This window comes from Athene noctua, chromosome 2, assembly GCF_965140245.1.
Source record: "Athene noctua chromosome 2, bAthNoc1.hap1.1, whole genome shotgun sequence".
In the NCBI taxonomy this organism is placed as follows: Eukaryota; Metazoa; Chordata; class Aves; order Strigiformes; family Strigidae; genus Athene; species Athene noctua.
This window is the reverse complement of record NC_134038.1, coordinates 55,639,087-55,665,845: the sequence shown is the minus strand read 5'-3', so window position 1 is coordinate 55,665,845 and position 26,759 is coordinate 55,639,087. Positions and strand designations below refer to the sequence as shown.

The window sequence follows — 26,759 nt, the reverse complement described above, 5'->3', positions numbered from 1 at the left end:
CAACTACTATATACTGTATCCTGAATTTGTACTCGAAGGCAGTAATGGTACCAGATCTCATGTTCTGTTTACCTCGTTTTTCTCTCTGCCATAGTACCATTTTACCTATTCGTTTGTTTGGTTTTTTTAATGTCTAATGCATGGTTAGCTGGACTAGACTTTTTTCTGTGAGTGTTTATATCAATCATCTGACATGCATTCTTGTAGAATTTGAGTTTCCTAACTTCTGGCTCTCCCTTCCACCTTTGGAATTAATCAGCCATCTCCTTATTTGACCTGTCCTTCTTCCATTTCTATCTAGGTATTTCCAACCACAACTATTTTGCTTAGTGGAAGACATTTCATAACCAAATACATGTTTGCGTTTCATCTGCCATCCCTATGCCTTGCAAGATTATTAAATTGCTATTGAAGCAGTAGATTAAGAAGTCCTGACGAGTTACCAGTTTAACCATATTACTTTCATATTATTCTATTTCCCCCCTTTTATCTCTTTCTGCATTTCCTGATTATAAAACCAAGGAAGGAATGGCCTATGTTTTACAAGTGTTGTGCACATTATGACTGGAGGAACAAATATGTGACAATGCATTTACATGATAGTGATCAAAATAGTTGGCATTGTTTTGTGAGCTTGTATGTTCTTTTATAGCACTCTGATTTATTAAAGCTTTGTACAGCATGACTCCTTCAAGTTACTTTTCCAGATTTTCCAGCTGAAAAAATGGATTAACAGAACACTTTAGAGACTGGGATTTTGAGATATCTCACTTTAAATTGCTCAGTACTGGGAATTTTGACTTAGGCCTGGAACTAGAATTTACTGGTGTTCCAAAAGACTAAATCAGTAGCAGTGAACTGTTGAATCAATAGCAGTGTTCAAACTAGAATTTGGTAGGGTTTGTTTCACAGTCATCTTTTCTTATTAACTCACAAAGGGATTCAGTGTCACATTCTTGGAAAAATGATTGCAAGTTGTGGTTTTGTTTTTGGTTTTTTGTAACTGTTGCTTAATAAGGTAATAAATAGAATATCTCATAACGAGAACATTCAGTAACTTGAAGTAGTACTTAAATGTTTTCAGCTGAATTTCTGGTTTTCACATGTGACAACTGATGTCTGTGTTTTTCAGCCTGAGGAGTCTCTCAGTCTTCTTGGAAAAGAAACTTTATTGCTTAGCTCCAAATTTCAGAATGAAGCTAAAAATCTGAAGAAAAAAAGCGATGGTCAGTTCTTTAGAGTTCACATTTCTGCTTCTATTTCTTTTGCTATATCCTGTTTTGTGGTTGTTTTGTTTTTTCTTTTTAATGTGTTTTTGTGTGTGTTTGATTTTTTTAAATGAACATAAACTAAGGTAAAATACTGTAAATGACTATATATGTCTATATACATATTTTCATACAATTAAGATTAATGATTACAGAGTCATGTACTATTTCACTCTTTTGGGTAAGAACATAATTTTTCTCTGTAAACATTTAAAAAATTGGCCTTCACTATAGCCCATTTACTTCCAAGCAATGCTTTCTTTAAATGACTGTTTTTTGCAGATTTTATGAATTAAATCATTAGAGATTGTGCAGTAGATGAAGAACAAACATAATTCTTGAAGAAATCCTTTCATCCAATTTTATCTAATAAATCATAGATTACACAAGTATGATATATTTAATAATCATTTTTACTTCTACACATCTGAAATACAGTAACAGGCTGAACTTTTTTTGTTTATCCAAAGTGCCTTTTGACTCAAGAGTCCCTCTATAAATTCCAAAATCCTTTTGGTTTTTTATTACTTCAGAGATTTCGACAAGGCATTGAAGTCTTCACCATGGAAATTCAAAAGCATTTTGAACACAGACTTAGTATAGGAGAAGAGGCTGGCCCTAAGGGAAATTTTGGACAGAGATAAACTGTAACTGTAAAATAGTCTTTGCTTTTAATACCAATGGCTTTACAAATCTGTATACATTTTATCTAATTCAGATGGATGGAATACATACTGGTTTTGTTTCTTCTGTTCTACATGTTTTCATTTCTAGTGAGAGGATTCTGCAGACAGATCACAAATAAATAAAAGAAAAACATTTTTTGGCTCCTGACAGATATCACAAAAAGTGAAGAACATAATAAAAATTATGAGTTCACAATCATGGAATCATTTTATTTTATAGACTTTTCCTGACTATGTTTGTGCCAATTCAGTCTGATGGAATTGGCCAAAAAGGGTAACTCTGAATGGAACTATGCCCACAGGAACTTATCTGCGCATACTGCATTCATTTTGCGTTCTTGTTTCTAAAATGATCTTTCTGTTGAAAAAAGCAAAGTTGCATTGATTAAATAAGTGAATGCTTGTTATCCCTATACATAGGATTTGTGTGGGCTGTATGATATTTGTTTATTCATAGAAAAACCACTGGGTTTTTTTCAACAGGCCTTTTATTTAGATTGAATGGGTTGAACAAAAAGGTAGAAGAGATTCAGGAAAGTACTAATAAAATTGTCGGCCAGTTTAATGATTCCCTGTTGACACTAAGAGCATTGCCTAATGGTAAGTGAAATTTATATTGACAATCTCCTTATTACAGAACTGTGTAGTACAACTGTAATAAAATCGTGTTCATTGTCTGATTGTAGAGACCTAGCAATAAACTGTACTGAAGACTCAGTTAGCCTCCTCCCCTTACAAGGAATATTTTCCATTTTTTTAGTAAACCCATGAAACATAACTGGGTTATCATGTAAGGTCTCTAGTCTGATTCCCATTTCACACTGCTGTAAATCAGGAGGAGCTCTGAAAGCAGTATAATTACAGTAATGTGCGAAGAGAGTGAAGCCCTAGAATATCTAATCCAGTGTGGAGAGAAATTTATATATGGAACTGTGAGGGTTTGCTTTCTTTTGATACATTGTTTCAAAATTGTTGTAAATACTGACTTCATTTAACTGATTAAAACGTTCTTTCTGTGCTTTTCCAAAACAAAAGAATTCCTTTTTAAATAAAAGTAATTATTTTGGATAAAGGCAAGACCTAGAGTTTATGGAAACTATTAATAGACAAGATGTCTTTGAAGTTGCGAATAAGAGGGTCTGAAATACTTTGCCAACCTTAATTTTATTTTTTTTTTTAGAAGTAGGAGAAACAGTCATAAAGACCTCCTGCCTAGGTTGTTGGTGGTGAAGAAGGATCCCTGCAGACCTAAATCAGGCCTTTTGTGCCAGCTGCAGCATCTTTCCACTGTTCCGGGCCCAGGGGCTCTAAGCGACAGACTGAGATTCAGAGTGATGCATTCACAATATAAGTGATAGTAGCCCAAAGGAAGGGGTGTAATAGACCTTCTGCCTCTTCAGCTTTCTGTACGATCCAAAACATAAGTCTCAGACTAGTGACTCTGGCTGCCAACACTCATTCAGGGAACTTGAACACTCTGACCCTTACTTATTCATATATACCTCCTTGTTGAGATAGGCAGAATCAACTTCCCTATTCCTGAATTCTGTGTCTGTACTGTATTCAGAGCTGGTCATGAAAAATAAAACATTTTTCCTAGAATTCAAAACTTAGATTAATCAAGTCTTTTGATCAAAAGACTTGAAAATCTAAACTAACGAACCTTAATTAATACTGCTGCAGCAAATTCTATTTTTTATATAGGTATATATTTTATTATTATATACCTCTGTGTCTGTGTGTATGAACAAACAAAGCTACATCTATAGCTATATCCATATCTGTATCACCAGCTCGGGAATATTTACCACGTTTATTGTTCAGGGCCATAGTCGTGGCCATTTTCCAACTTAATAACTGGGCAAGAGGAGTTGCACCAGCCTCCTGGTACTCCAGTTTCACAGAAGGAAAATTTCCCACTCTGTAAGCCATGGCACATTCAGCTGTTAAGCAAAGTTAGATCGCAGTAGGTCTTGGTTTGGAGCTCCCCTCACAGACTGAAAAATACAAACAAACAAAAACGTAACTCTTGCTATGAAAGAAATGTAACTGACAGCCTTTCTGGTGTTTTGACTGTGTTTGTAACTGTGCTGTAATGAAGCCAGGCTTTTATTACTCCCAAGTATGTATGAAAGCTGTGATTTTTTTTTTTAACCTGGGAACCATGTTTCAGATTCAAGGAAATACATGCTTGATGTGAAAGATCTGGCTGTGTCTGCAAACACCAGTGCTGTGGTGGGTTTAAGTCACTTTGGGGATTTCAGTCAAAAGCTGCTGAATACTTCTTCTACATTGTCCCGAGTTAATGACACATTGAGGAAAACTAGTGAACTTATAACTGATTCATCAAAAGCTGGTAAGTTTGCTGCTTCACTGCTCTTTAGAAATGTCACTGCTTGCATAAGCAGTACTAATACTCATTTTTAATAGACATTAAATATGAGTCTGATGGACTGAAAGTTTCTTCTTAATTCAACAAAAATGTGCTAACTTTTTAAAAGACCTCTAGAGGAGTCACATGGGATCCCCTTAAGTATGTATATTCCTTACTGATGTTTAAAATTGCTGAAAACAAATCAGAAACAGGGCACCTTGGCTAAGTATTTTAACAATGAACAGTATGTTTCTCTTTCAACCTGCCTCCACATTTCATTTATGTTTTGGTAGCAATCACAGCTGAAAAACAAGTTAAAGAAGTCGAAGCACAAGCAAGTCTTTTATTGGATAGACTGAAACCTTTGAAAATGCTAGAGGAGAACCTGAACAGAAACTTGTCTGAAATTAAAGAGCTCATCAGCCAGGCCCGCAAGCAGGCAGCATCTGTAAGTTCTATCATCCCAGACTTAACTAGCTTTACTTTTTCTTTTAGCAGGGAAGTTCTCTGAGATTAAGAGCCTAAAATTTACTGTTAAAGTACCTGGTTGTTCCAGGAACACTGACTAATGCTAAAAGCAGGGCTGTTTTAGCTTCCGAGTTTCTTACTGTGATTGTGAGTTTGTCATAACAGCAAGACAATAATTTATTTACTATTTCCTTTTATTTCCTATAAAAATAATGAAATACAGTATGTCAGAAAGCAATCACAGAAATATTTTAGTGAGACAGAGACAAGTGAGGGGATGGTGCTGCCATTATTTTTAGGACAAGATGTTAATTTCTAATCTTATTTTAGAGATTGATGTGGGATGCCTCCATTTAACAAGTATCATTACAAATTTTTTAACAAGAGTGTTGATTCTATCAATAAATTTGCCATCTCTGCCATGCTATGTCCTTATGTTGTTCTTTACAAGAAGCTGCCATGCATCCAGAATACTTTAACACAAATAACATACTTGGTTTTAAATCTCTGCTACTCCCTTAAAGACAACAAAAGTGAATCAAGTGTACTATGGACATCATTAAACTGTGAGAGAAATATGAAAATTACTTTGCACTCAGTAATTTTTGGTATGCCTTTGGCTTTAGTATGGGTATGTTCTTGTAAGGTTTAGGGAGGTTTTGTTTTAAAAAATAGAAGGCTTTCAGTTCTTTCTGTAAATGTCCTTAATTATATAGTTATTGCTTCTCTGTCACAGTCTACTGAAGCTTAATGAATCCACTGCAGAAAAGAGGGAGTATTTTCTGAAGTGGCATAAACCACAGAGGTTCCTGGCAGGGTCAGAAGAAGTATTAGCAAAATCTCCTTTTCCAATTTTGAGAATTTGTTCTGCTTTTTTGTAAACATTTACTAGGGGAGAGAAATCTTCTATATCTGTATCTATACACATGCGCACTCACATACTTGATGTATTTAGTTGTTAGACATATTCAATGACATTGATGAAGTTAAGGCTCTTCTGTTTTAAAATGGGTTTTCTGTCACTACACTACCAAGCTCCTTGGAGTTTGTCTACATTTAGCTTGAGTTGATGTCCTATCAGTATACAAGACAGTGTTCAAAGAAGTTAATGGTATGACAACAGGAATATGACTTTCTCTACATAAATCTTTAAAAAGTGTAACTTGTAATATATTCACAAATGTATTTTTTGAATAATCATGTAAACTGTGTTGTAGAACTGAAAAATAACCCGAACAATTGCAGACGGTCTGCCTTTTAAATTTGTTTCTCTCAACATAGACTAGAAATTGTGGTGGTTTTTCCTCCCCAAAGGTTTTGAATTTCTGTATCTTTATTTTCTGATATTATTACAGTGGGTTTTACTGATATATGGGCTTCTGACCCAACTTTATTATTTTCGGAGGTATCTGAATAGTTTAATGTACTGGCTTTGAATTGAATGAGTGAATTATGACAGATTTCATTCATTTTCTCTTTGCAAATCTCTTGGTCAAGTGATACCTAGAAAATTGCTAAGACCTAACTCAGGTATCAGTACTTAGATTGCATGAAAGTATCTCAGCAAATGGCTTGCGCTTTTTGGTCAGAAGCTAAGCCCATATTACGGAAATATGTTCTGTGTACACTGAGACTTGTTTAAATTCCCTTTCCTCCCAGATTAAAGTTGCAGTATCAGCAGACAGAGATTGCATTCGTGCCTACCAACCCCAAATTTCATCTACAAATTACAACACCTTAACACTCAATGTGAAAACTGCTGAACCAGATAACCTCCTTTTCTACCTGGGTAGCAATGGAAAGGTAAGTTTCTGGCATACATTTACTGAAGGGGATGGTAGTCAAATGTTTTAAATTACCATATATATATATATGTATGTTTTTTCCTACCTGACTTCAAACTAAATATCCAAGTGAGGCCCCTCACAGACAGAGGTGTTCACTTGAGGTGGAAATATTTTTGTGTCTTAGATGATTCCAGAGATCCTCAAAGGTAGTACCTGATCCCTTAGTATTGCCGCTTGGCCATGTCATGAAACTCCCCCTTCCTTTTTGCATGCTGTGCATTAACCTCATGGGGTGTAACACTCTGTGATGCTTCCATATAGCATGCTGGAGTATTTCAAGCAATTTGCCTTTTATCACAGAGCAGATACTTTAATTTGGCCCTCATGAGCCTGGTGCATCTACCCACTCGAAAAGGAGCATGATGGCTCACTGTCACTTCGCCTTCCTTTTCCTTCTCTCTGTAATCTTAATAAATGCACACCTATTAGCTCCTTGTGGCACGCTATCATGTGATAGTACTTTTTCACAGACTGGTAGATCACTTCACATACACTCAGAAGTGCGTATTTCTATATGTCTACATATGTGTCTACATTACTTGGTTTTGCATACGTATAAAGAAGACATTCAGTTACTTGCATATGAGCTGAGTTTTTTGGGTTTCATGAAAAGTAAAAATGAGTGAAGACTTACTGGGCCTCATTTTGCTGTAAGTTGAGTCCAATAATACGGGATGTAGGGACATGACTCTGGAAAGTCTTTCTCAATGTAATGTATTAACTGCACGTTTGTTGCCATGTATTAGAATAAGCCCTGCTGTTTTTCAGACAGACTTCCTTGCAGTGGAGATGCGACGTGGTAAGGTAGCTCTTCTTTGGGATTTGGGCTCTGGATCAACAAGAGTGGAATACCCTGATTTTCAAATTGACAACAACAAATGGCACAGAATACATGCAACCAGGTAATTAAAATGAGGATGGCATAAATGTTTGATAGCAAAATTGATTTATTTTTTTTTTTAAACGAGATGGCTGTATTTAGAAATGTCTGAGTGAACTTGACATAAACAACACAATGTCTTAGTTTTCCAGTGACAAGATTTTTATTGTCCTTAAAAAGAGAAGCCAATAACATGTGTTGATTAAGCCTGGTGATTACTAAAACTATTTATTAGTATTTGTACTTCGCAGGTTTGGAAAAACAGGTACACTCAGCATAGAGGAAATGAACTCCAATCAGAAGCCTTCATCTAAATCTGCAACCTCTCCGGGGACAGCCAGCATACTGGATGTTAACAAATCAACCCTAATGTTTATTGGAGGACTTGGAGGGCAAATCAAGGTTAAATTCTGAGATCATCATTCTGTAAAATATTTTTATCATGTTTAAGATATATTTTTGACTTAGAAATAATTGCATGCATTGGTTACTTCATCATGAAATGCCAGGTACTCTGAACATAAAGCAAAGATGGTATAAGGATGTTTTATACAAACTGTACACAGACAGTACACAATTAATTTGCTTTTTCATTTCATTCTTCCACTGCTTCTTTTAGTTTGTCATTGTTATTCATGCCATGAGTAAGTAGGTCAAGGACATAGTTACTTTACTTTTTTACTTGCTGCAAAACTAATCTATTATAATTTAAATTATAATTGTTAATAGTTTTGCTTAAACGTGTTGTTCTTTTATTATGATTTGTATCTAACAATGTTAGAGTTCAAGGAAAACAACCAAGCAAAAATTTGGCTGCATAATTTTCCATGTACTTAACATTAATTGCCTTCATGAAGTATTTCTTGTCTTGCAGAAATCACCTGCTGTTAAGGTGACCCATTTTAAAGGGTGTATGGGAGAAGCATCCCTGAATGGCAAATCTATCGGTCTTTGGAACTACATGGAAAGAGAGGGCAAGTGCAATGGCTGTTTTGGAAGGTATTTTGTCACACTCTCTTTTTTGTTGTTTTTTTTTTTTTCCTAACAGATTTAGAGTAATTTACATCTGTCATATATTTCTGTGCTAGCTAAAACTAATGAACTCGGATAAATTGCAGCATTTCATAGATCATTAACTTACAGTTCTGAACACAATAATCTGAATGTGCCAGTAGTGTCAAATAATTTCATTGTATGGAATTTTATCTAACTTTCTCAGGGGAGTTCTTATTGCTGTGGTCTGTTTTGTCTGTTGAAAGTAGGGACTATTTTGGACTGTTAGGTTTCCAGTAATTTTCAGCAAGACAAATCTGTTCTTTTTCAGGATAAGAAACAGTGTAAAGCACTCTTATAAAAAAAACCCATAGCAAAACTGTAACCACTGAGCTTCCTACCATTCTTGTAATTATTGTGAAAGGGGATTGCAGATTGTACTATTTTTATATTTATTGAATAGAAAATAAATATGCTTAACCATATTCCCTTTTGCAGAATGTTTCACACAAAAACAGCAGAGGGTGCTGCTTGATTGTGAGATTTTTTACAAGTATTATATTGCAGGGAAAGGGGCTAATAGAACAGTTACTCTAAGTGCAATTATGCGAAGCATTTTGATAAATAGATGACATGTTTTAAGTAAGAGGGTGTATGTTGTAACAATTATTTTTTCCCTTAAGAAATGATTGGGTTTTTTTCATACAACAGGGGAGAACATATTTTATCTTGTATACATCCTTCCCCATGGCTAAATCATGTATTGTGAGACTCAATAATGAAAGTGGCCTTTGGCTGGAATCCTTCAGTTATGCATAACATCAACATTCAAGTCTCTTTCCACATTACTAATCATACTGCCTGGGGACTGCACCAACTGATTTAATTTCTCTTATATTTCATATAAAAATTACTTGAAAACCACAAATTTTCATTTAATATTTTTAACTCTGTTTTGTACTTCCATAGCCCACAGGATGAGGACACTTCATTCCATTTTGATGGCAGTGGATACTCGGTTGTGGAGAAGGCTCTCCGCTCAACAGTGACTCAGATAATAATATTTTTCAGTACCTATTCACCTAATGGGCTGCTTCTGTATCTTGCTTCAAATGGCACTGTAAGAAAATGGATCAGATTCTTAAGCTATCAAAAACTATGTTTAGATCACTTGATGGTTTCTTTCTTTCTTCTTCGTTATTTTTTAGCTTAATCTATACAAAGATAATAATTTGTTTTAATAGATGTATCACCAGTGACTGACATCATAAGCCAAAGCAGTAAAGACAGGATAATTCTTTAGAGCAAATATTCACATATAGTAAAGGCAAAATTAAGCAATGAAAAGAATTCTCCATAATTTCTTTTAATTCTAAATTAAAATTAATGACTATTTAACTAAAGACAAGAAAAAGAAACAGTAGGGGCAACAAACTATTTTTGTTCAGTTAGAGGAACCTTTGCAGAATGTAAAATCTTCTGGAACTGAGCTTGCAGAAGGACAATAAAATATTGAATAGGCATATTGAATTAAATCCATAAGATGGGAATTCAGTAAACTGAAATAAATTAAATAAAACTCCCTGTAACAGCAATATAACCTAGACCCATCCAGACCTTCATTGTCATGTCATGCAGTCTACCGCATACTTAGCTGGTGGTTTTGTTTTCCTGAAGGAGGACAAAGCTTTGTTTAGATACAGATGGTTTCAGAGTTGCTGCATTATTCATTGACATTGTTATGTACTCTTTGCCTGAATTCACTGCACAGTGATATCTGACAATTTTTACAGTGCAGAGGGGGCACTTTTAATACAATTCAGAAATTTTTTTCCTACGTGAAGAAGCTCTTTGCTGCTTACAGTCAAATCAAATTACTCTCAACTTCATCTAAAAAAAAAAGCAAATGTGACATTTGTTATTTAAACCTTCCTCTGCTGAGTAATCAAGACTGATGATGCATCTAAGTAAAAATAACAACAAAACAAAATGAAAAGACATACCTGTAAGGTACATGTAACTTAATTTTCCTTAACATAGCAAAAATTACTGTCTTGGGCCTAACAAATAGTTAAGGTACGAGTGTTACCAAATCTTTTTCACACAGTAGACCAAACCTGCCAATGATTCATCTTGTTGAAAGTTTTTGCTTCCAGGAATTTAATCGTTTGTTTGTGGGGTTTTTTCATTTTGTTTTTCCTTCCAGAGAGATTTCTTGTCCCTTGAGCTTGTTGATGGCAAAGTGAGACTGACTGTTGATCTAGGTTCAGGACCTCTTGCTCTTACCACAGAAAATCGTTACAACAATGGAACATGGTATAAAATCTCATTCAGTCGGAACAAGAAACAAGGTAGGCTACAGACTGAAAAAAGACGTGTATGCACATTTACAAATATGAATATCTAACATAGCCACAGGGAACATCACTGCAACCAAATTTGGTCACTTCCAGTGCAGTTTCTTTAGCAGCCATACATGTTACTTTGCTTTAGAAGGACAGCAGTGTAAATCTTGTGCTTGATTTGGCACATCTTCTAAAAAGCAGGTAGTACAAAAGCTGCCAGATGAAAATATCGATAGTCACAGAATCACAGTTTTATCTAGGTTGAAAAAGACCTTGAAGATCATCCAGTCCAACCATTAACCTAATATTGACAGTTCCCAACTACACCGTATCCCTCAACGCTATGTCAACCCAACTCTTAAACACCTCCAGGGACGGGGACTCCACCACCTCCCTGGGCAGCCCATTCCAACGCCCAGCAACACCTTCTGTAAAGAAATGCTTCCTAATATCCAGTCTAAACCTTCCCTGGCACAACTTGAGGCCATTCCCTCTTGTCCTGTCCCTTACTACTAGGTTAAAGAGGCTCATCCCCAGCTCTCTGCAGCTTCCTTTCAGGTAGTTGTCGAGGGTGATGAGGTCTCCCCTCAGCGTCCTCTTCTCCAGACTAAACACCCCCAGTTCCCTCAGCCACTCCTCGTATGACATGCTCTCCAGATCCTTCACCAGGTTTTTTGCCCTTCTCTGGACATGCTCGAGTCATTCAATGTCCTTTTTGTAGTGAGGAGCCCAAAACTGAACACAGGAATTGAGGGGCGGCCTCACCAGTGCCGAGTACAGGGGTAAGATCCCTTCCCTGTCCCTGCTGGCCACGCTAGTGCTGACACAGGCCAGGATGCCATTGGCCTTCTTGGCCACCTGGGCACACTGCTGGCTCCTGTTCAGCCGGCTGTCAATCAGCACCCCCAGGTCCTTCTCTGACTGGCAGCTCTCCAGCCACTCGTCCCCAAGCGTGTAGCACTGCTGGGGGTTGTTGTGGCCCAAGGGCAGCCCCCGGCATTTGACCTTATTGAAACTCATTGAAACTCATTTGTAATTATTGTGAGTTGCTAGACCCAAAAACTGTAAACTCTTCTTTTCTTCCTGATTGCAGCCAAAGCTTCCTCTTCAGCCAGGGTGATTTTCTCTGGTGCTGGCTTCTCTTACAGCACCTGGGAACCACCTGCTCCTGAGACATTAACACTTCCTTCTTAAAGAGCACCCAGCCTTCCTGGACCCCTATACTCTTCAGTACTATCTCCCAAGGGATCCTGCCAAGCAGCTGTCCAAAGAAGACAAAGTCAGCCCTTTGAAAGTCTAGGATGTCAATTCTGCTGCCCCCTCTTCTGGCCTCTCTAAGAATAGAGAACTCTATTTAATTTCATGATTGCTGTTCCCTAGTCGGCCTCCAGCCTCCACATCATCCACCAGTCCTTCTCTGTTCACAAAGAGGAGGTCCATCAGGGCACCTTCTCTGGTCTGTTCACTCACCAGCTGCATCAGGAAATTATCTGCCACACATTCTAGGAATCTCTGGGACTGGTCCCGCTCTGCTGTATTTCCAGCAGATGTCTGGGAAGTTAAAGTCTCCCGCTAGAACAAGGGCAAGTGATTGTGAGATTTCTCCTAAGTGCCTATAGAATATTTCATCCACCTCTCTGTCCTGGTTGGGTGGCCTATAGTAGACTCCTACTACAACATCTGCCCTTTTAGCCTTCCCCCTGATTCTAACACAAAGACACTCCACCCTGTCTTCACTACACTTGTACTCAAAGGAATAACAGTCCCTGACATACAGCGCCACCCTACCGCCTCTCCTTCCTTGTCTATCCCTTCTAAAGAGCTTGTAGCCATCGATAGGTGCACTCCAGTCATGGGAGACATCCCACCATGTTTCTGTAATAGCCACAACATCATAATTTTCCTGTTTCATCATGGCTTCAAGCTCCTCCTGTTTGTTACCCATGCTGTGTGCATTGGTATACATGCACTTCAGATGGGCTGGTGTTTTGCCCCCTTCCCCCTTCAAATCTAGCTTAAAGCTCTCTCAATGAGCCCAGCTAACTCCTGCCCCAAGATCCTTTTCCCCCTCTTGGACAGGTGCATCCCATTTAATGCCAAAATGTCTGGCATCCTGTATACCAACCCATGACTGAAAAATCCAAAGCCCCAAAGGTAACACCAGTCTTAGAGCCACAAGTTCATCTGTTGAGTTCTCCTGTATTCTTCTTCATCCATCTCCCCAACTGAAGGGATGGAGGAGAGCACAATTTGTGCCCCCAACCCCTTAATCAGTTTACTTAAGGACCTGAAACCTCTCTTCATTGCTTTAGGACCTCTCCTGGTAATGTTGCTACCAACCTGAAAAACCAAGAGAGGGTAGCAGTCCTTGGGTCTCACTAGAGCGGGGAGTTTAGCCATGAGGTCCTTGACCCGGGCCCCAGGGAGGCCGCAGACTTCCCTATGAAGTGGGTCTGGTCTGCATATGGGGCCTTCAACACCCCTCAGAATGGAGTCACCCACTACAATGACTCTTCTGGGGTTCTTTTGAGAACTGGTTTTAATACCTGGTCCAGAACAAACCGGCCTTGGTGGACCTTGTTGTCTTCCTTGTTTGTCTCATTTTTTAACGCCTTTTCTTCATTCAAAAGTTCCAGGGCCCCAAATCTATTGTGAAGGGACACCATGGAGGGTGAGGGAGGTCAGGAGAGGATTTTTCTGCCTCTGTGAGCAAGGACCTATTTCCAACCTCCCCCATCTCTTAGATCCCCTCCTTCTGCCTCGTAGCAAGAGGATGAGGGATTGCCTGCCTCATTTGGAGTTCTGTTTGCTCCTGTTGCTTCATGGGTGCCAAGGTGCTACTCTACCAATCCATTTCCCTTTCACACTCCCTAATACTTCTTAATCTTTTGACCTCTTCTTTGAGTTCTGCCACTAGGCTGAGCAGGTCATCCAGCTGATCGCAGTGCAGACAGGTGTTGTCACTGCTGCCCTCCTGCAGGATTGACAGGCTCAGGCACTCCCTGCAGCCTGGGACCTGGACCGCTGCATGTTTGTGGGGCAGCTCTGTCTGGGTTGCCATGTTTTTTCTGGTGGTGGTTTTGACGTGACTGGAGACCATGATTCAGTCCACTCATGGAGGACGATAAGATGAAACCAGCTCATGTAAGTTCTAGACCCAGATGGACTGTGCCCTGTCTGTGCCAACCTTCTGACATGCCACAACCTTCTGACATGCCAGGCACTGTTCGCCACGCTCCTGCCTGGTCGCTCACCCTCCCTGGGGGCTGCTTTTGTACGTGAGGGGCACCGGGTGTCATTACTCCAGTTTCTGCCCACTCTGAGTAACCGCTGCCCTCGTTTCGCAGCTCACTCTTCCCGCTCAGGGGGAAGGCAAATTGAGTCTTTCAAGAGTGAAAGATCTTTGTCCAAGTCTGTATATCAAGGATCATGTTTTCTATTCTGTGTTTTAATAGTACCTAGTACAACAGTATTTTGGGGCTTATGTTTGGGAAGTAATGCATTACAAATAATATGTGTTAATAGCCATAACATATTCTCTTATTTATATTTTCCTGTAGACTTCCTCCAATTTGATTTTGCCAGAGAAAAATGAATCGCAATAACAGAATAACTGTAATGATGATAAGTTACTCATACTTAAAATAAGAAGATTGTGCATACATGTCTGAGTCAATGAATACATTTTCTTTTATTAGAGACAAGATTGCCGAAATGGAAGAATATGTATTTGTGTCCTTCTCCAGATCTTTATTCTCTTTTATTTGCAGGAATTTTGGCAGTCATGGATGCATATAACCTTAATTATAAAGAAACCAAGCAAGGAGAATCTCCTGGGGTTGCTTCAGACCTGAACCGCTCTGATAAGGACCCAATCTTCATTGGTGGGCTGCCAAGGTTGAGGGTTGTGAGGTAAAACGTCCTCTTGCTTCCCCCCTTTGCTAAGACTCTTCTAAGTAGAGAAAAAGATTTTAACAAAGTCTTTTGCACTGAAATTAGTAAAAATTAATTAAGTCTGAAGTCTCATTTATGGCCATGTATGCCACAGAATTATCTGTCCTTTGCATTCAAACTCTAATATGGTGCTTTTCACTGGTAGGTCTGACACTGCAGTTCAGATCAGAGACAAGCTTCTGTTTTTCCTCTCCATGGGTGATTTCCACAACAGCAGCTGCCACAGTACACACCTGCTCTTTGTGTCAGACTGCAGCAAGCATTCAGCACTGCTGCCTGGAACGGTGCTCCTTTGATCTCTACCTGTGTGAGGCTTGTGATTGCCAGCTGGCATTTATGGGCAAAACTGCACTTCAGGATAAAGTTCTACTTCAGAAAGTAATTCTTGTAATTCAGTTTTGAAACTTGGAACAGAGGAGAAACAGTTGTGAACAGATCAACAAAAAAACATTACAAATATATGTTTTATAGCATGTCTCTAGTTCATACTTTTTGTACTGCACAACCCTGCTGAACTTGTAAAGTCACATTTCTTCCAGTGGCTTCACTTAAACTGTCTGCATGCTCTTGACAATAAGGTAAATTCCAGGACAATATTGGTGTCTATGCACATATTGGAGAAGTACAGACTTCTTAATCTTAGCTGTCATAGCAGCCTGTAAGGAATTATGGCAGGACAGTCTTTGATTTCTCTGACTTAAACCTGGAACCAAATTAGGCATCCTCTGGACTTAAGAAATGAAAAAGAATTACTAGGTAGTAGAGAGCTACAGTTATTCTCTCACACAAAAGCCATTACATTTCATCTGAAGATTCACCTTAAAGTTTTGGAAAACGACCCAGCATGGCAACACAGCTACACACTTGTATATTTCCGTTTGGCGATAATGTTTTCTGACTCTTTTTAAGATCAGAATTAGTATCTGCTAAGAGTAAAACCCCGATTACTCCTGTTTTCACTTACTCTGGGCTGACTGTATTCTTTAAAATAATCTTTTTTTCTTATTGAAGAGAACTTAATCTTTTTTCCTGAGAGATTCCAAATAGTACTTCTTGGAAAAAAAACCCTTGTTTTGTGTTTCAGGAAAGGTCTTAATAGTAGAATGTATGTGGGATGCATCAAGAATCTGGAAATATCCCGTTCAACTTTTGACTTGCTTAGAAATTCATACGGAGTAAGAAAAGGCTGTGTTTTGGAGGTAGGAGACTTAGGTTTTGTGACTTGATCTTTATTGCTATTGAACGGTGAACACCGTGAGTTAAAATTGGCTTATCTTGAAAAATTCTGAGATGATCTAATCTATACTCAAATTTATTTTTTTTCTTACTGGGCACTATGTAAGGACAAAGTAATTATTTCTCTTCCTCATAAAATAGCCTATTCGTAGTGTGAACATCTTGAACAACGGATATATTGAGTTGGTACCCAAGTCCTTAAGCCCAGAATCGGAACTGATGGCAACTTTTGCTACAAAGAACAGCAGTGGCATCATCCTTGCTGGACTCAGCAGGGGACTGGAAAAGCGACGGCGTAGACAAGCACATTTGGCAAGTACTGAAAACAAAGATTATTTTGGTTTTGCCTTTGCCATTTTTATTTTATAATACCAAGTCAGGTTTTTATGACTGTAACTGGCAAAGAATGAGAAAGAAAAAATTACTTGGTTTAGGAAGGCTGAAATACAGAGGCTAGGTGGGGAACAGAATATTCATTGTCGCAGAGGAGAGGTGAAGGATCAGTTAGCAGAGACTTATGTTTGCTAGGACCCAGAATGCTTTCGCAACAAGGAAGAAAACTGCACATGAAATGCACACAGTATTACTTTCCAGTTCTGTTAGTCAGAAGTAGTTATTGAGGGATTTGAGATGAACAGCTGCTTTGTAGCTCCTGGAATCCAAGTCTTAGTAGAAACACCTACCCCTTCTTATTTCCTTTGTCTAAGGGGAGGAGTGGGATGGTGGTGGTATTAAAAAATGCCTGTATTTTAACCTGAATTTTTATCATGACCAGAGAAATTACTGGCTTTCAAATTTTCTGTTATAAAGCTTTGAACTCTGAGAGGTGCTAGTGCATGCCTACTAGTCTTTGGGTTTCATTAAAAAGTTTATTTACAACAAAGTTGGAGGTAAATTTTTCTGAAGTATGTTCTGTTAAACACTGAATGAGTAACAGGAAATTGAGTTATAGTTAAAAATTAATCTTCTGGTTAAATCCACAGCCCTTCTTTTCCATCATGCTGATTGATGGTCATCTTGCAGTGCATGTTAATGCTGGAGATAGAGCAAGTACAAGAAAAGTAATTCTTCAGTCTGCTAATGGAACATACAGTGATGGACAAGAACACTCTGTCATCCTAATCCGGAATAAGAGGTACATGTGACTGCAAACAGTGCTACCTGTTTAATTAGTGTATGCTGTTGTCAGTTCACTGCGCTCTCTGAGGAGCTGCCTTTGCTAGTTCATTAGGTGGAACAATAAGGGCTGTGGGTTTTTTGCTGTTAATGGAGGTGTTCTGATTTGCTTGGTAATTGTATACAGCATACAGCCACTGATGCAGTTGTAGTTAAAAGCTCTCAAAATCTCTAGACAGCTTGGGCTACTTGAGTAAAGTGCACTACATAGTATTAGAAAAAATACAGGTATCAAAATAGTTTTGAAAGATACCTATTAAAATAATTTAGAAAGATATTTTTTAACAGGTAGAGTTTTGTCAAATATCTATAAAGAAGTAGGACTTCTAGTTTTAAGACATTAAAGGGATTATTAAAGTGATGGAACCTTTATTTCTTAGAACAGGACATTTCTGAGTATGAAAGGAATGTTTTTCATTTAAAAATGAATGTCTAAGGCCCTTGTTGAATGTTTTCTCTTCTTGATCTTTTTCAGGATCATAACTATACAGGTGGATGAAAGTAACCCTGCAGAACTGAGACTTGGTTCATCAGCAGAAATGAGCCCCATGAATATTTCCAACTTCTATGCTGGTGGCATTCCAGCAGGAGAGGGCATTTTAGGGCTAAAAATGGCTGGCTCCTTTCATGGCTGTATCAGCAATCTTATTTTTAACAAGGAGTAAGTCAGAGGGGTAACTGCACTGTTTTGGAAAACTGGATAGTAATTATTAGTTGTAGTTTGTGATGTCTTTCATAACATTGTCCATTTGCCTGGTTTTTAGCATAACACAGGCATGATACTGATCATCTGGGCATTACAACAGGCAGAAGATGAATATTACCAGCTACATTTCCAAACAGCATTTAAAAATCTCTTTAAAGTATAGAGATGCTGCACAAAACGCGACTTTCTGTGCTATAGCTTCATCTGCATTCACAGATAGAATGGTTTTCCAATAATATTGTCTGTTCATACTGTTTTATGGACAGATTATTTGCCGTTTCTCAATCTTTTTGTCCTGCCATGACACTTCTTTCCTTTTCTCCTGTTACTAGTAAAAGACCCTGTAAAATACTCTCCTTGTGCTTGGGAAATGTAGAGATTTGGGATTTCATTTCTTAAAATGTATTTTCTTTTAAAAACACAGGCTTTTGTATTTCACCACTTCCATGAAGTATGAACATGTGGATATGGACAGCTGTTTTTTGTCGGAGAAGCCTAAACCAACCACACAGCCAGAAGGCATTGAGATTCAACTTCAGGCTTTACCAGTTCCCCTGAGGCCTCTTACAGATACAAAAAAAGTATGTATTACAGCAAAGCTCTATTGCCTCTTCTAGGAAAGTGTTCCGTGGAAAGATGCATTTTAGCTTTGTGGAGAATTTTCAAAGTGTGGACTGTGGATATTTGCCTCTTCTATGGTGTGGCATGGTTCAGTGACTGTGTATTTGAAATTATTATTTCTTACAGGAAAACTGTGGTATAAACCTTTGTAGCAGCCTGTTGGCCTTTTGGAAGGGCAATGTAGTTAGGTTTATCATTGTTCAGGCAGCAACACTAAAAAAAGAAAAGAAAAAGTGGAGTGATAATCCCCAGCAGAAGGACTTGACAGTAAATATTATCTTTAGTGTGTTCCTGCCAAAGTGGCTGCGTGGTGAGATTTGCATCAGCTGTGCAATTCAGCATTCACATTTTTCTGGTCACACACATGCAGTCTCTGCTCTGTGTCAGAGAAGGCACAAACCATTCCAGAGGCACACAGTGTCTGAATGCAGCTTGCATGGCACCTGTTTCCTCTCACACAGTCCCTGTTCCCAAAAGAGAAGGCAGCATTACTTCTCTCCTTGTGCAGCTGTACATCCTTATAATGAAGTGTTTCCAAAGCATTCTGAAATCATTTTTCTGTGGCAACAGAAAGCAGGATTTTATACATTTCATACAACTGTGGCTATAAAAAGAAATAAGCTCCCCATCTTGGAGCTAAAGTATAGCATTGTCTCATATACTTTGTTACTTAGCTCCCCATCTCACAAATCATAACAAAAATGTGCATTCTCACTCAATGGGAAAATATTTCTACCAAGTCCATAAGATTTTCACACTGAAATTGTTCTCTGTATTCCTGCATTTGTTATTGAAATGGCTATCAATTAAGACAAATGGTGAATGAATACTTCTCAAACTACAAACATTTCTCAGTAGAAAAGACCACTGCTGTCCATGAGACAGAGCTTAATCATTACAACTAATTATTTTTGAGCCTAAAGATAGCTCAGAATGATTGGGAGTTTAGCTAGTTGATGTTGCTGTATACTTTGTGGCAGTCATGTGGCTCAGTTTTGCTCTTTACAAAGTTCTGCATAGGCACTTCGTCACACAGCACTTGCTGCTCTGCACCTGACACTATTCTTCTGAATAAAGTTCTTTTATTTACAGGTAGTTTGCGCAAAGGATGAGCTACCTGATCATGTTCAAGGTGCCCATCAGTTTGGACTTGCCAAAGGCAGCCACTTGACACTGCTCTTCAATCAGTCTATGGTTAGGAAGAAGTGAGTATACCCTGAGTGACACATGCACACTGTATCTTCTCTTGTATTGAGCTACAAGAAGTGCAGTGATGGTTTTCGTGAATGATCATGGCAGTACCAGCTTTGGACATGGCTCTTGCTTCAGGTTTCTGCAGGTTCCCATGGAAAAAGGTATCATGACCACCACAATGTAATTTAATGTGTCTTTCCCAGGTTTGTGGTCGTGAGTTTAACTCATGGTCAGAGTTTTGCATTTTTTTTTCCCCTCAGACTTAAGATTCCCACTGTACCTTCTGTAAGTATTTTGATTTCTGCTTTCCACATACAGAGCTCAGCTGGTCTCTGCTCCTTTGACTGATGCAAGATAAAATCTCACCCTCTCCTCTGGATTTTCTGAAATTGCATCCTCCGTGTCTGCTTTACTCCACAGGTCACTGAAGGAGCCAAGACTATTGAGAAGAATCATTCTGTTGAGACTTAATGTGTGATAGTCTCGGTGTCACTCTTAGTTGTTTGAGGGGCTCCCATCAAGGTCCCCAAAACACAGCCTACAAGCCACTTGCATATGCTTCTTTCCGTTCAGGAAGCCTCTGCAGGCATTGAGAAAAGAGCCTTTTTTCTAGCCCTTCTGTTGCAACTACTAAACACAAGGACATTGCAGAGGATTGATGTTATGTAGTCTGAACCCAGCGTCTCCATACCAAACGGCTCAATCAGCTCCTTTACCTTTTAAGCCTCCCTCTGTTCTCAGTCTGCCCATTATATCTCATCAAGCCTGGCTAATAGTAATAGATGCCATCACATTATCCTGGAATTCGTTCTTTTTCTGGGGCAATAGGCAAGCCTACAGTTGCAAACAGCTGAGCCTGTCCCTCTTAAAGCCCAGCTCACTCGGTGACAAGCACTTTTTCTGTCTCTGACAGGTACAGCACTGATTTCTATTATGAAATACATTATAGGCTATGCTTTCTTAGAATCAATGCAAATTACACTTCTCTGGTCTTTGTAATAATAAATTTCCCTTCATAATAATAAATTGGTTGAGGCTGTACTCTGCCTCCGGAAAAGCTTTTTATCAATGCAGAGGATATATCTTTCAGTAACACTGGATTTTTATTGTCTAGACTTTCTGTCCAGCTGAATCTCAGAACCTTTGCCTCCAGTGGCCTGATTTACTACATGGCTCACCAGAACCAAGTTGATTATGCAGCCCTGCAGCTTCATGGGGGACAGCTCTATTTCTCATTTGATCTAGGCAAAGGAAAAGCAGTAGCTTTTCACTCTGCTTTTATCAGTGATGGAAAATGGCACACGGTAGGTAATTACCAATATTGTACTCCATTTTCTCTTCCCTGGAGTTACTGGGATGGTTTTTCTCTGCCTTTCCTATATGCTTTCTGTGTTTCAAAGGCAAACAGGTTTTAAGTCGGTCATGAAACCATTCAGACAACTTGTGTTCGAGTATAATTATTTCCTTTTAAAATTCTCATTAATTATGCATCAATTCCAGCATCTAACTACTGTCAAATATCTCAGATTATTTAGAATATTAAATAACTTTGAAATAAAATAGTCCACCAACTGCATAATAATGGTCATCTTCACCAGAGAACAACCCAGCAGAGAGGTCTTGAAACTTTGCTTTTTTCCACACAGAGATTTCCATGCTCTATGTCACCAAAAACTTGCAACTGAGTGTATGACAGCATGAAAGAGATTTGTGGGTGCACAGTTTCTCCTTTCTTCCACTTCTCACCTAATAACTGAGCATGTCATAGCAGCTAGTGGTAACAGGGAAGCACTCTTTCCTTTCCTTGGTAGATGCAACATGAGAAAGACATTTGGAATGAATAGAGGCTGGAGGGGGAGGACATGGCCTAAAGAGAGTTTGAGAAGATATTATGGCTACAAGTTTTCAGGTGTCATATAGCATTCAGGACCTTCTGTACAAAACCACTGTGCCAGCCTCTGTTGCCCCAGTTCCTCTGAGCAACCCACCTGCTGCATGCCTTGGCTTTTCTTCGTGAGAAATGACTGTGATATCTGCATGAATTTTAAAAGCAACTCTGACCACATTACTTAAGGCAGGTGAGGATGACAATATTCATCCTGCTAAACTTCCGTTCCTTTATCCATATGTGAAGCCTTAACTCCAGGAAGTGGCTTTCGTGGGACAAAGGGATTGATGACACAAAGCTGCCACGTCTCCTAGGTGCCTTGGGAATCAGCAGTTATTTTTGCTTTTCATAGATAATTAGCAGAAGAAAAACCATCAAAAAGTAACATAAAGAAAGCAAATGTGAACTTCTTTCAGAGATACCACAGTTAAGCTCTGCTGCCTACTCTGAAAGGAAGAACACTTCAGGATTTACAGCTGCATGTTTAAAACTAAATATACTCACATAAAACTCATACTCACACTATCCGCTTTTCAAGAGATGAACAGATTCCATATGAGAGCTGATCTACCTTTACTACCCAGGACATAAAAACATGAGCTTAAACCTTTTTTTGGAGATTAAGGCTGAGTCACACTACTTCACAGCTGGGGTTATTATGGCAGTAGCTCTACAATCAATTTAAGCTAATATGCAGTGCTGCCAGAAGAAGCACCACTTCTTTCCATTCTCTGCCATCTGCTCATATCACCCTGCTGTACTGCTTTATCCCCTTAGCAACCCAGGGGTTTGTGAAACCTCATGTTGAACTTGGTCAGGATTCTGAGTGGGACTAAAAGCAAGCAAGGAAGAATAAATGGCTAGCTGACTTCAAATGAAGTCCCTCATCTGCATGTGAGTAACAGTGCAAAGAAAGCATAGGGGTGTGAATGAACAAGATGGACAGAACTGGAAAGCTTTTTGGTCATTGCAAATTCAGCACTGCCCATCATAAAATTACAGTGTAGGAGCGTGCACTTCAGATGCTAAGATGGCTCAGCTAGTAGGCAACACAATAATTGCAGACCAGCACAGTACTCCCCTCTGCAAACTGAGTGATGTAATCCTATCCTAAAACAATAAACTAGTGGTTTTAAGTAATGATTGTTAAGAACTCAAAAACTTGTGCAGGACAACATGCAATCATTGTGAGCCCTGGGGGAGTCAAGAGAGTAGTTTAGTTGCTCAGCTGTGTTCTGAAATGGCCTCAGGCTCACAGTGAATTTCAAGAGGATGCCTCGGTACAGTATGTCCAAGCAGTCTAACCACATAAAAATCATTTTGCTTACTTCTGTGACAAATGATGACTAGGTAACTGATTCAGTTTACTGATTTATGTTTGCATGCTCTCATTTTTTCCAGATAAAGACGGAATATGTTAAAAGAAAAGGTATAATCATTGTGGATGGACAGGAATTGGTAGCAGTCAGCGCTCTGGGAGACGGTAGCACTTTAGATGTGGAGGGGAAGCTCTACGTGGGAGGACTCCCCTTAGACTATGTGCCGAAGAATCTTGGGAATGTGAGAAGGTTTGGGGTGGTGGGATGTCTCTTGACATTTTGCAAAACTAGAATGAGCATACTGCATCAAACCCATCTAATGCAGTATCCTGTCTCTGATAGGAAAGAAACAACAAAGAAAGTAATGACCCTTTACCAGATAAATCTTTCCAGCTTTCTATGACTTAGTGCATCTATCTAGATCTGGTATCCTTGTGTTTTAGTAATAGCCCTTAATAGATTTTTTTTTCTTCTATCAATCTTTCTGTTAAAAATGGTTAAAGAATGTAAAATCCTGTGTTTCAAGTATGAGATAAAATGACCTAGAATCTTAAAACATTTTGGTACCTAAGTCCTGTTGCATTCAAATAAGAATTAGATGCCTTAAATATCTCTGAAAGGCTGGGTTTAGCTATCTGAGATTAAAACATACTTTTTACACATGCTTTTAGAGGGTAGGTTTTTGTTGCCTGCCTTCTTGTGCAGCTCATTATCTCAGGGAGGATTCCGGTGATAACTTTCTGAATTCCTGGGCATACTTTCTCACACATGCTTTTTAATTGGATAATGGCGCTAACAAATATTTTAATATTTTGGATCTACAGTTGCTGAAAATAGTAGTACTGAGAAATTCTAATGATTCTTTTTGCTGGATAGGACTCTGGTGATCTTATACTTGCAAAATGTCATACAAAATCTTGATTTACTTGTTAATTTGCTGAAGCATGTTTGGAATGTCTTTAACTGTTAGGCGTATCCCTGCTCACATTCAAGCAAATACAATTCTATATGTTATAGAAAGTGTATACTGTGTTTCTAATCTATTTTTTTTTACTCTAAGACATTATGTACATTTGTAACCTTATATATGTAATAATAGGAATATAATTACATACGTATTTTAGATCCTGCTGTGTTTTGTACAGAGAATTTTATTTACAGTAATATTAGGTGAATCACTAAGAGAGCATTGCAGCAGTTTGTATTCCACATTAACTTTTATTTTTCAATATGTTTAGGTGACTCACAGTATTCCTGCCTGCATTGGTAACATGACGATTAACAGCAAACAGCTGGATGACGAGAGCCCTATCTCCATCTTTGCTGTGAATAAGTGCTATGTAACAGTGCAGGACGGTACTTTCTTTGATGGGAGTGGCTTTGCTGCTCTTGGTAAGTGTCATTAAATGAAAGCAGTACCTTACTGAATTAATGTTAATGGAAATGTACTCTCTTTAGGTCCTGCTGGAACTGTGTGTAATTAACTGACTCCTCACACAAAGAGTGCATGCCCTGCATATGTATTTCTAACTGAGTCCCTTTATTCCATATGTCCCAAAGTGGTCATTTCTGCAAAGGGTTATCTTCCACAAATAAAAGAGCTAATGATTCTAGCACTGGGAAAGAAATGAACTACCTCTTTCTTCAGCTAAGAATATCTATGTTCATGATATTAAGGTCTGTTAAAAAGTACAGAGACAAAAGACATAGGGGACTTGTGAAGTAACACGAATGATTACATTTGTGCTCTTTACTGTTTCTTACAAATGAGATAGAAGGTATTAAATCTAAATTAATGAAAGAAAACTTACTTGGGAATTTATCTTTTCAGTATAAAATGTGAATTAGGACTTTGGAAAAATTAACTTTCCTGTGGTTCTGCAAGGTCATATCACAGCAGAGTAATTAACAAGCTCTTTAGTCCTTTTAGTGACAATATATGTATTTATTTTGTACTGTTGGTTACAAGTCTTCTGTTAGAAGCTTATAACTTCTTTTCAGTCAGAGAAGGTTACAAAGTGCGGTCTGATGTGAATATCACACTGGAGTTTCGTACAACAGTGGTGCATGGTGTTCTCCTTGGGGTCAGCAGTGCTAAGGTTGATGCCATTGGACTGGAGATTGTAAATGGAAAGGTAGGCTGCCCTGTATATACACCTTTCTTGTAGCTTAATGCTTTTTCTGCCACAGAGCTACACTTGTCCTTTCTAAACATACTACTGTATGTGTAATACAAAGCACACTGTAATCTCTTCTTCAGTATTCATGAGCAATTAACTCACTCTCTACTAGTACTGGCCATTATGCTCCATAAACCTTTTAACAATCAATACATAATTCTCCACTCATCTCCTGCATAAAAGATGTATACTTGTTTGCTCTTAAGTATTTCCTTTTCTCAGAAATAGCTCATTTTTTATTCAAAACTTCCTAGCTAGAGACGGTGTTAAGTATCGCTGTTTCTGTGGAACATAGTTCCTCAGTTAATATTTACATATTAATCCTCATCACAGAGTTGAGGAAATGTCTACTGCTTTGAAAAATAAATACAAGAAATAAATCAATACATGTATTGGCAGTAAGAAGTGCTTTCAGTCCATTCTTTCTCTTCAGTTAGATACAGTGGATCTTTTTTCAGATTTGAAGTCTCAGCTTCTGTAAGAAAATTACTTGATTTGTATTTGTAAGAAACATTGAAATTCCAAGTGAAGTATACCAAAACTCACCCAGCGGACCATTGCATGGGTAGATCTAAATAACTTGGATTTTAAAGATACTTAATAAGGATGCACTCTATCCATCAAAGAAAATATTAGCTTTGCATGATTACCAAACATTTACTGAAATGGAAATCTCTGCACCAGCATGACTGTGCTTTTATCTAAGCAAATAAGTTCATGTATTCTTATTTTATATCTTTATTGGCATCTGGCTATTTATACAGGTTTTATTCCATGTCAACAATGGAGCTGGCAGAATAACAGCTATGTATGAACCAAGAGGCACAAATAGTTTGTGTGATGGAAAATGGCACAAGCTTCAAGCAAACAAAAGCAAACATCGCATTTCGCTAATAATTGATGGGAATTTGGTTCAGACTGATAATCCCTATATCCAGTCAACATCTGCAGATACAAACAATCCCATTTATGTTGGAGGCTATCCTGGTAGGTACAATAATATTTCTCTTCCCTCCTCTCCCTCCTGCTCTCCCATAAGAATGACTCTTAACACATGGACTCTCTCCCCCCAACCCCTCTGCCTTTCCCTTATGCTCTCTCTCTGATTCATGAAGTTCATTATTAAGTTATGTCATAGTTACCATTTCCCACATTGTCGCTGAGATCACAGTATGTTAATATTTGTGTATTCTGTCTTTGTGGAGGACTGCATTTAGCTGTTGACTATGTTGGCAAGATCAACTGAACTCGTATCACTTTCCTACACAAACCTGTTCCTTAGTTTCTGAGAACAATTTCCTCCACGTGGTTTGTCTTTTACAGTCTCTCTCAGGCTTCACAACATCCCTGCCTGTGTATGTTGAGGTGTGGTTCTCTTGCAGTCATATTCATATTAAGGCTTTCCTTTGCATTCATCTAAGGAAGGTTTCTATAGTGCTCTTCTCTGCTTTACTTTTGCTAATGTTTTGAGCCAGTGACTGTGCAGTGCTGCAGATGAACATATATTTCCCTCATTCTGTGCAAATTCCCTTCTGAAGTCTGTCAGTCATACTATGATGGTAATATAAAAAGATAGTAACACAAAAAATATATAATTCAATTACTTTTCAATTAAGATGTGCAA

The 26,759-nt window shown here is 38.4% G+C and overlaps 1 protein-coding gene across 1 annotated transcript in view; it reads left to right on the top strand.

The window, feature by feature from the left end:
- Positions 1 to 26,759, top strand: part of LAMA1 (laminin subunit alpha 1) — a 107,545-nt gene that overhangs the window by 79,039 nt on the left and 1,747 nt on the right. The window contains exons 41-62 of the mRNA XM_074899182.1: positions 1,133 to 1,226; positions 2,438 to 2,554; positions 4,128 to 4,310; positions 4,622 to 4,776; positions 6,456 to 6,599; positions 7,412 to 7,545; positions 7,775 to 7,925; positions 8,398 to 8,522; positions 9,486 to 9,636; positions 10,723 to 10,867; positions 14,632 to 14,773; positions 15,900 to 16,014; positions 16,193 to 16,363; positions 17,035 to 17,186; positions 17,703 to 17,888; positions 18,358 to 18,514; positions 19,647 to 19,759; positions 20,863 to 21,052; positions 23,038 to 23,196; positions 24,194 to 24,347; positions 24,957 to 25,090; positions 25,900 to 26,122. Of these exons, the coding sequence (XP_074755283.1) occupies positions 1,133 to 1,226; positions 2,438 to 2,554; positions 4,128 to 4,310; positions 4,622 to 4,776; positions 6,456 to 6,599; positions 7,412 to 7,545; positions 7,775 to 7,925; positions 8,398 to 8,522; positions 9,486 to 9,636; positions 10,723 to 10,867; positions 14,632 to 14,773; positions 15,900 to 16,014; positions 16,193 to 16,363; positions 17,035 to 17,186; positions 17,703 to 17,888; positions 18,358 to 18,514; positions 19,647 to 19,759; positions 20,863 to 21,052; positions 23,038 to 23,196; positions 24,194 to 24,347; positions 24,957 to 25,090; positions 25,900 to 26,122 (3,295 nt within the window). The remainder of the gene's footprint in view (positions 1 to 1,132; positions 1,227 to 2,437; positions 2,555 to 4,127; positions 4,311 to 4,621; positions 4,777 to 6,455; positions 6,600 to 7,411; positions 7,546 to 7,774; positions 7,926 to 8,397; positions 8,523 to 9,485; positions 9,637 to 10,722; positions 10,868 to 14,631; positions 14,774 to 15,899; positions 16,015 to 16,192; positions 16,364 to 17,034; positions 17,187 to 17,702; positions 17,889 to 18,357; positions 18,515 to 19,646; positions 19,760 to 20,862; positions 21,053 to 23,037; positions 23,197 to 24,193; positions 24,348 to 24,956; positions 25,091 to 25,899; positions 26,123 to 26,759) is intronic.